This window comes from Vombatus ursinus, unplaced genomic scaffold (genome assembly GCF_900497805.2).
Source record: "Vombatus ursinus unplaced genomic scaffold, bare-nosed wombat genome assembly UNPS02014807.1, whole genome shotgun sequence".
Taxonomy (NCBI): Eukaryota; Metazoa; Chordata; class Mammalia; order Diprotodontia; family Vombatidae; genus Vombatus; species Vombatus ursinus.
In genome coordinates, this window is record NW_020954585.1 from 43,477,655 (window position 1) to 43,487,307 (window position 9,653).

The following is a 9,653-nucleotide window of genomic DNA, read 5'->3' on the forward strand; positions in this document are numbered from 1 at the left end:
CATATACTAAGATAAGATCAAAATGATTACATGATTTAGACGTAAAGGGTGGTAACTTCAGTAAATTAAGGGAGCGTGGAATAGTTTACTTGTCAGATCTATGGATAAGGGAAGAATTTATCACCAAACAAAAGATAGAGAGCATTACAGGATGTAAAATGGATAATTTTGATTACATTAGATTAAAAAGTTTTTGCACAAACAAACCCAATGGAGCCAAGATTAGATGGAAAACTGAAAACTGGGGTGAGGGGGGAGTCAGGGGGAGTAGGATAGGGGAGGAACAGAATTTACAGTTAATTCTCTGATAAAGGCCTTATTTCTCAAATATATAGAGAACTATGTCAAATTTATAAGAATATAAGTCATTCCCCAATTGATAAGTGGTAAAAGGATATAAACAGGCAGTTCTCAGATGAAGAAATTAAAGCCATCTCTAGTCATATGAAAAAATGCTCTAGGTCAGAGCTTCTTAAACTTTTTACACTTGGCCAAAAAATTTTTACACAACCCTGGGTATATAAGTATATAAATTAGATATACAAATCAAACATTTACTGATAATAAACCATAAAGAAATAAACCAGAAAGAAAGTGCTCTAGATCATTATTGATTGGAGAAATGCAAATCAAAACAACTCTGAGATACCATCTTATACCTATCAAATTGGCTAATGTGAGAGAAAAGGAAAATGACAAATGCTGGAGGGGATGTGGAAAAATTGGAATACTGTTGGTGAAGTTGTGAACTGATCCAACCATTCTGGAGGACAATTTGGAACTATGCCCAAAGGACTATAAAACTGTGCGTACCCTTTAACCCAGCAATACCACTACTAGGTCTGTATCCTAAAGAGACTGAAAAAAAAAAAAAAAGGAAAAGGACCTATACACACAAAATATTTATAGCAGCTCTTTTTGTGGTGGCAAAGAATTGGAAATTGAGGAGATGGCCATCAATAGAGGAATGGCTGAACAAGTTGTGGTATGTGATTGTGATAGAATATCATTGTGCTATAAGAAATGAGGCGTAGGATGGTTTCAGAAAAACCTGGGAAGATTTAAATGAACTGATGCAAAATGAAGTGAGCAGAACCATGAGGACATTGTACATTATGACAGCAATATTTTATGATGATCAACTATGAATGACTTAGCTATTCTCAGCAATACAATGATCCAAGACAATTCCAAAGGACTTTTGATGGAAAATGCTATCCACCTCCAAAGAAAAACTGATGGAGTCTGAATGAAGATCAAAGCATACTTTTTTTTAAAACTACTTTTTGTGGGGGTTTTTCCTTGATTTGTGTTTTACAACAAAACTAATATGAAAATGTATTTTATGTGACTGCACATGTATAACCTATATCAGATTGCTTGCCTTCTCAATAAGGTAGGGAATTTGGAGCTCAAAATTTTAAAAAATGAATGTTAAAGATTGTTTTTATGTGTAATTAAAAAATAAAATATTAAAAAATATAAAAGTAACCAACTCTCTTTTACATTATTATTACTGTATGTGGAGTAAGTGAAGATGAGTACCATGCAGCCATTTCCAAAGAAAGTAAAAAAATCCAAGCCTTTCATGTCCTGAAAGTCTCAGACACAAGGGTTACAATAATATCCCATATCCCAAGGTGCTTTTAGCATTGAAAAGCACTTTCAAATCCATTATTTCATTTGACCCTTACAACACTCCAGTGAGTTACTTCTATCCCCATTTGACAGAGAGGAAAATGAGGCCTAGAGAGGGGAGGTAAATGACTTGCCTAAAGCCATACTGGGAGTTAGTCAGAAAGCCAGGGCTACAGCCCATATCTCTCAACTCCAAGCCTATTGCTTTCTTCCTATACCCCTCAATGCCCGTTCTAGCTAAGAGGTTGCAGCCTGTGTCTATGACTTTCCCACAGGGGATATCCGTAAAGGAATGCCACACTTCCTGCTCCTTAGTCCAGATAAGCCAGTGAGTGGGTCAACATCAAATGAGAGTCCTAATGGATTCACACCTCCTCCCTCTAACTCTGTACTCCAGTTCTATATCTATAGGCTCATACTCTGAGAATTGAAAGGTTCTTCAGAATCCAAATAGTTCTACCTCCTTATTGTATGCTTAACTCTTATCTCTACCACTTAGGGCTCCATTTAGTTATTATTCATGGTCAGCTTTGGTTCTATTCAGTCCTGTTCTGACAGATGAAAGCGCAGCATATTTCCCCAGCTTCTCTCTGTTTTCCCCACCAAAGGGCATCACTCCATAAAAAGTGTCTCTTCAACACCCTTACAAAAAGTTGATGGGAATAAGGAAGATAAGAAATTTAAGTATATAGAGGAGAAAGGATGGATAAAAATCAGGAAAAGTTTGTAAAGGGCGTGGACTGCCCAGTTTTGTCCTTGAGTCCCAAGGGGTGGGACTCAGGGTCCCCTCTTTGATCTCCAAGAGCCTCAGGACTTTCCTAGAAAGCTCAATCCACCTTCCCCCTACCCTCTTTTCGAGGAACAGGTATGAACTCTTCCCTCACTCCCCCCCCCACCCCCTTACACCCCTCCCTCCCAGATAGGCACACCACTTCCTGCACAGCCTGACTGAAGCCACTGTCAACTTCCTCCCCTAGCAGAGGAAGTGGGGAGCTGAACCAGGTGCAGCAAGAAGACACCAAGACTATGGTGAGCCCTTCTTGGGAGGCTCGGCATCTTCAGTATCCCTCCTCAGACCTTACAGGACTCACAGCCCTATTCCTTAAGTTGTATGACATGACTGCCCCACCCAATCCTCAGGCCCCAGCCTTCATTCACCTTCCCACTAGCCTCCCTCTCCAGCATCCCCAACACATCTCTCCCCAGCAGCCTCTTCTCTCTCTCCTCTGTCTCTCTGTCTCTCTATGCTCTCCATTCAGCTTTTGCTCCATCCTGCAGCCTCCTCCTCTTTCCTCCCAAGCCCTAGCCTCCTCACTCCTACATTTTCTTCCCATTGCAGGACAAAGAATATGTGGGCTTCGCAGCCCTGCCCAGTCAGCTGCACAGAAAATCTGTGAAGAAAGGATTTGAGTTCACTCTCATGGTGGCAGGTGAGGGGTCTCTGGGTGGGAAACTACTCTCTTTAGAAACATAAGGTCCCCCCCAAAAAAAGTGAGGTCCAGCAGGCAAGGGGTAGGGAGGCGGTCCATTTTTCTCTGTATTTGACCAGCCTGGTTGATCCCATTAGGGGAGTCAGGCCTGGGGAAGTCAACACTTATCAACAGCCTCTTCCTTACCGACCTTTACAAGGACCGACTGATACCTGATGCCAGTGGTGAGTGAAGGGCCCCTGGCCGGGATGTGATGTTCTTCTCCCTCTCTGGCTTTTCAGTCTCCCTCAGACCGCTTCCTTTCTTGATCCTTCAGCCTACCTTATCAAGCTCTCCATCTCTCTGGTCACAGGTTGGTTGTGCTGTAGTGGTTAGGCTAGGGTGGGAGACAGACTGAGAAATCCAGTCATACTTAAGGCTGGAGACACTGGCCATCTCCAGTTCCCTTCTCCCTTAACATTTCGTCTTCCCTTCAAGAGATCTTTCACCCTCCCAAGTCACTGTTCCTTTCCTCTCTTTGAACTTTCCTGCTGCTGTCTCCCTTCCCTCCTGGCACCCACTCTCTTCCCTTTTCCTTTGTGGGATGTTCCTTCGATCAATGTCTTGCCCTGGTACAGCTCGCCTGAGCCAGACCCTGACCATTGAGCGCAGGGGTGTGGAGATTGAAGAGGAAGGAATCAAAGTGAAGCTCACCCTGGTGGACACCCCAGGTTTTGGTGATGCAGTGGACAATGGAGACTGGTGAGACTTGGGGACAGAGAGCATGGGCCATGGGGAGAAGGTTCTGACCCAAAGCAGGTAAAGTCAACATTGCAGGTGATTAATAATAATTAATCCAATTAGACGGATTTGATTTGACAGCCTGAGAAGGGAAAATGGCCTCAAGCACAGGCTCTTGGTAGCAGAAAGATCGCAAAGGAAGAGGAAGCTGAACAAGAATAAGCTTTCCAGTCCTTAGAGCTAGGGATTGGGATCCATGGATCCTGACAGACTTCAGGGAGTCTGTGAACTTGGATGGGGCAAAAGTCGTATGTTCTTTTTAATATAGTTGGTTTCCTTTGTAAGCATATGTATTTTATTTTATGCATTTAAAAATACCATTCCGAGAAGAGGTCCATGGGCTTCTCCAGAATGCCGAAGGTGTAGGGGACATAAAAAAGCTTAAGAACCCTTGGCTTAGGGTAACCAGGGGGAGGCGGGGCAACAAGGAGAATGAAGGGGAAAAGGGTAGGGCCTGGGGCTGGGGGAAGTCATGGAAAAGAGATTTGGGAGCTTGATCAGGCTTGTCTCCCTAGATCATTGTCTCCCCTGGGTTTCCCTGACCTAGAATCCCCAAATGGAAGATAGAGCTACCAACCAGGAGCCTTTGGGCATTTGATCTGGATACAAGCTGGTTTGGGAGCATGGAGATGGCAGGATAGGATCCCTCATGTTCAGCTACAGAAAGAAATCTGTTCGACTTCTGGGTCAGGAGCACCAGATGTCATTACTCTGGACCTCCTGGTGTAGTGGGTGGGAAGGGGTTAGAGAACAATCATCTGAAAATCCAGGGGGCTCAGAGTGAGCTCAGTTCCTTTGATCCACACATGCATGTATATATACCACTTCCAATGTTGGAACTTTACTGGAGAGAACAGCAAAGACAAATCCAATCTGTCCTAACCCCTACTTTGGGGGCCCTCTTCAATTCTCAAGGCTCTCCAGTAACAGAGATTCTGGTGTTCTGTTCTAGGGTCAGAAGCATTGGCTGCTGGCAAACCTTATTTCCATTTGTGCCTAGCCCTCTATTTCAGAACTCCGTGGAAAAAGAGAACAATGAGTTTGATTGCTGCCACATACTCTTATTAACTGTGTCTCTGAGCCAGTCACTTAGCTTCTGTCAGCCTCAGTTGCCTCATCTGTATAATGGGCATAATAATCACTCTGACCTCCCACCATCGTTGTGAGGATCAAATGATATATTACTTGTAAATCACTTTGTAAACTTTAAAGCAGCCATATAAATTCTCGAGATCATCTTCAGGGTCCTAATTCTTCTGAGCTCGGCTGCAGGTCTCCCTCATCTAGCTGTTTTCTTCCTCTGGCCTCCTCTTCGCTCCTCTCTGCCATAGGCTGAGTTTGACATGTATGTACAGTACTTGATCACCTGTACTTGCTGGTCTAGCAGGCTCAGTCTGGAGTGAGGGAGAATCACCAGATTCCCATCACAGCCCTGCCAAGGCCCCCACTTTCCGTGCCTCTGCTCCAGAGCCTGAGTTGATTCTCTCCTATTCCCCAATCCTTCCTAGCTGGATGCCCGTGGTTCGATTCATCGAGGAACAGTTCGAACAGTATCTGAGGGATGAGAGTGGTCTCAACAGGAAGAACATACAGGATTCCAGGGTCCATTGCTGTCTCTACTTCATTTCTCCCTTTGGTCGAGGGTAAGGGGAGGAGAGGAGACCCTCCAGCCCTAAGGGTAGGAATGAGAGATGGGCAAATACAGTTTCTGGCCAGAAAGTTTTCCTACCCAGGCTAAAGAGGGAGGCCGCCTAGAGAGACTCTTCAGCCACTCTGTGCCTTCTTTTTGGGATGGAGTCAGGATGGTAAATGTTTAACAATCAGCTCTCTCTCTCAAAAAAAGGGGGGGGAAACGAGATTCACTTTTAAGTTTAATTTGTTATTAACATTTCTTCATCACTTTCTTAAGTCTAAAAATTAATAAAATAATAAGTCAAGCCCTGATAATGAAATAGCCTTTGCAGCTTTTCAAGGTGTAAATGGTTAAACTGAAAATGTTACATCAGGGCAGCCTAAATAAGCTGACTCCTGCATACCACTGGACTTTGGGCAGTATAGTATATTGGAAAGAATTAAGGAACATAGAATGTCACAACTAAGTGGGACCTTAGAGATCACCTAACCTAACCCTCTAACTTAACCCATTGGGAGAATCCAGAACTAGAAGTCAAGAGAATTGGGTTCTAGTTCTGGTTCTGTCAATTTGTTGTATGACCTTAAGCAAATTATGGCTCCTCTCTGGGACTCAGTTTCCTCCCATGAAAAATGAGGAGACTGGACTTTATCACTTTGGGGGTGCAGCTCACCTAATCTGGCTCATCTGACCCTGAATCCCCAGCTCAACTAGGAAGTCTGAGGGCATTCGAGCAGGGATACTGAGGAAATTTCTCAACTGGGTAGATTGGATTAGACATCTTCTAAGGTCACCCCCTCATCCCGCCCCCACCTGTAAGTTTCTATGATCTGATTCTCATCCTTGGGGATGGAAAAGAGAAAGCTTCCTCCCACCACCCCACCCCAGTTGCCTAGGGAGGGGATAGAGGTAGGGCAGGTAGGGCAAGGGCAATAAGGCCCTGGGTGGGGTGGAAAGAGGTAGAAGTCTAGACCCTGACTGCCTTTGTGGCTTAGGCTCCGCCCCTTAGATGTGGCATTCCTCCGGGCTGTGCATGACAAGGTCAACATTGTCCCTGTCATTGGGAAAGCTGATGCCCTGACTCCTAAGGAAACCCAGATTCTCAAGCAGAAGGTATGTTTGGGGAGGGCAGATGTGTGCTGGGGGGTTGGGGGTGCGGGTGGTGGTGGTTCTAATCTCTGACCTCTTTCCTTAGCCCTAAAAGAAGCCAAAGTTTAAGCTAATGTTTTACCCCATCTCTAATACCTCCTCCTCTCTTCTACACTCGGACTGACTTTTTCTTTTTTCAAGAAAGGATTTAAACTTAACAATGAATTTCCTGATAGGGAGGGGAGTATTTAGGCTCTAAAAGAGATTTTCTAAAGGACCTTGTGGGCTACTCTGCCCAGGAGGCTTTAAAAACATGATTGAAAAACTTCACACTATAGGGTGATTTAGGTACAAGCCAGCTTGCCGGCAGCATAGCTATGATGAGAACCAAGTAGTAGATTGAGACTTGCAGTCTGCCTCAGGCACTTAGCTGAGTTACTTAGGGCAATCACTTCACTTAGGGCCTTAGGTGACTATCAGTAAAATCTGGATCAAAACACCTGGGAGTAAAGGGAAGCTTTGTTATGATGATTCTTTTTTTTGGAAGTTTGATAATTAATTTATTTATTTTTAGTTTTCAACATTCACTTCCATAAGATTTTGAGTTTTAACTTTTCTCCCCCCTCCCTTTCCTCTTCCCTCCCCAAGATGGTGTGCAATCTGACATAGGCTCTACTTATACATATGATGATGTTCTAATGGCCTGAGGACCAGGATGCTTCTTCAGGTTTGTCATCTGTTCTCTGGTGTATTTCCTCTCTTTGGCCAGATCCGGGAGCAGCTGGAGGAACAGGAGATCAACATTTACCAGTTTCCAGACTGTGATTCTGATGAGGATGAAGACTTCAAGAAACAGGATGCTGAGATGAAAGTGAGGGCCAAGAGGGTAGAGGCTCTTATGGGACCAAGAGTCAGATGACAAATGTCAGAGAAGAGGAAGTGAAAGGCAAGGGAGGAGAATGGGAACTGTTAGCAAGGTGAGACCTCTCCAGTGACTCATATTCCTGGCTATGTCGTTTGACCTTTGCCCTGCCTCAGGAGAGCATCCCTTTTGCTGTGATTGGTTCCAGTACCGTGGTGAGGGACGGTGCCACCCGGCCGGTGAGGGGTCGCCTCTACCCCTGGGGAGCAGCAGAAGGTAAGGAGAGCTGAGGAGAGGTTGAGGATTCAGCAAAGGAGGAAGTTCTGGTCTGGCCTCTTACAGTCTCTAAGAAGTTAATAAACCCATGACAATGGCTTAGACAGGGCAGGTAGAGGGAGAACCTCCACAGGTCAGAGGCATAGCCAAAAGTGAACATCTTTGAGGGAGAAGTCCTGTATTTGATTAGAGGATGAACGAATGATTGAGGGAATGAATGAATGAATGAATGAATAAATGAAAAAGTATTTATTAAGCACTTACTATACGCCATGACGTCGGACATCACTTCATCTTTTTGGGCCTCAGCTTCCTTATCTATATGTAAGGGAAATGGTTCCCCTTCTCCATCACAGTTGATGTGGTCACAGATTGAGAAAACTGGAATCATACGTTGTTACAAGGTGTTTAATTGACTATAGAATCTGTCTTCGCCTACATAGAACATCATAAGAGTTTGGCCAAATGATCTTGAGGTCCCTTCCATCTCTGACATTCTATGGTTCTAAACAGTTTTCCATCGATTCCAATGTTCCCAAATGTGGTCATGACACTTTCCACTGTTTCTGTTCCCTTCCAACACTCTCTCCTTAATATCCTGCCAGTGGAAAACCCTCATCACTGTGACTTCCTCAACCTGAGACGGATGCTAGTACAGACCCACTTACAGGACCTGAAGGAGGTGACGCACGACCTGCTCTACGAAGGCTACCGAGCCCGTTGTCTTCAGAGTTTGGCCCGTCCTGGGGCCCGGGAACGCACTGGTCGCAGGTGAGAAGGCCTCCAAGGCCACACAAACCTTTCCCCAACCCTAGATTCTAGCTGGGGCAAAGGAAGGTGGTATGTGAGTGGCCTGGGGTGGGCTAGGGGGAGACGGGACTCATCTATCGATAAGTTCCAAATCTCTTCCTTTCTCCTCCCTGCCTTCAGCAAGTTGTCTCGACAGAGTGCCACTGAAATACCCCTCCCCATGCTGCCCCTGGCAGACACAGAGAAACTTATCAGAGAAAAAGATGAGGAGGTGAGTTCCTTTGGCTGCCTCCCCCAACCCCAAGGCGGAGCTGGGAGTCCCACCCCATCCCCTCAGCTGCCAGGGAGGGGCCCATCTCACATCCAGCTGTTTTCTCCAACATCTTACTCCTGCAGCTGCGCCGGATGCAGGAGATGCTGGAGAAGATGCAAGCCCAGATGCAGCAGAGCCAGGGAGAACAGTCTGATGTCCTTTGAACCCACCGTTTTCCTCTTACTTATTCCTTTTTTATACTCTGGGGACTTGCTTCCAGTCCTGCCCTTTCTCCCCTAGTCTCTCAGGACCCAAACAAACTGCACAGCACTAACTTCCCTTGACTCCCTCCCAAAACATACCTGACTGAGCTCTAACCCTTAGCTTATCCCATCCCACTGAGGCTGATTTCCTTCTCCATGGCTATTTGGGATTCCTGCTGCCCTCCCTGCAGCCCCTCAATCCCCATCTCACATTCCCAGATGTCCTCTATTCCATCGGATCTTGTGCAACACGAATACCCTTCTCCGTTTGCTTCTGCTCCTTGTTCAGTCAGTCAGTCATCTGTCAAAATTGATCTTGTTCTTCACAACAAGCATTTATTAAGCGCTTACTGTGTACCCCAATGTCTTGAAATAAAAGTTGATTTCCTTAAGAGTCCCTGCTCTGTATATTGCTGAAAGGGCTGGGGAGAATGGTCTGGTGTTGGGGCGGGGCAGGGGAAGATGAGGGAAGAAGAATTTTGAAAGGTGGTCTGTGGCCTGGAAAATACCTGTTTAATGTTTGAGCCAAGAGTGGACAGTAGGAACAAGTAGACAGAAGGCTTCCTTGTAGGAGCAGAGAGGCCCAACCCTGCTACACGCCAGACTGGAACAGGGAGGGGGTGGGGGAGGACGAAGGGAGTGGCTGAGACTGGAGAAACCAGATAGCCACGGAGCCTAA

The 9,653-nt window shown here is 45.5% G+C and overlaps 1 protein-coding gene across 2 annotated transcripts; it reads left to right on the plus strand.

Moving 5' to 3' along the window:
- The first annotated feature begins 2,602 nt into the window (after positions 1–2,602).
- Positions 2,603–9,368, plus strand: SEPT1 (septin 1). 2 transcript variants are annotated; one of them, XM_027874713.1, is made up of 11 exons: positions 2,603–2,667; positions 2,978–3,068; positions 3,206–3,292; positions 3,686–3,809; positions 5,357–5,491; positions 6,477–6,594; positions 7,340–7,441; positions 7,609–7,708; positions 8,314–8,479; positions 8,639–8,729; positions 8,855–9,368. In XM_027874713.1, exons 1-11 carry the CDS (start codon positions 2,665–2,667, stop codon positions 8,933–8,935), a joined length of 1,098 nt encoding a protein of 365 aa, XP_027730514.1. In that variant the 5' UTR covers positions 2,603–2,664; the 3' UTR covers positions 8,936–9,368. The 2 variants fall into 2 exon arrangements, with proteins under 2 accessions (XP_027730514.1, XP_027730515.1); XM_027874714.1 differs by lacking the exon at positions 2,603–2,667 and adding an exon at positions 2,676–2,747.
- The last annotated feature ends 285 nt before the right edge of the window (positions 9,369–9,653 follow it).

Coding starts and splice junctions, on each gene's coding strand:
- SEPT1 (XM_027874713.1), top strand. Junction 3,293..3,685: donor ACTGATACCTGATGCCAGTG/GTGAGTGAAGGG, acceptor GCCCTGGTACAG/CTCGCCTGAGCCAGACCCTG. Junction 6,595..7,339: donor CCCAGATTCTCAAGCAGAAG/GTATGTTTGGGG, acceptor CTCTTTGGCCAG/ATCCGGGAGCAGCTGGAGGA.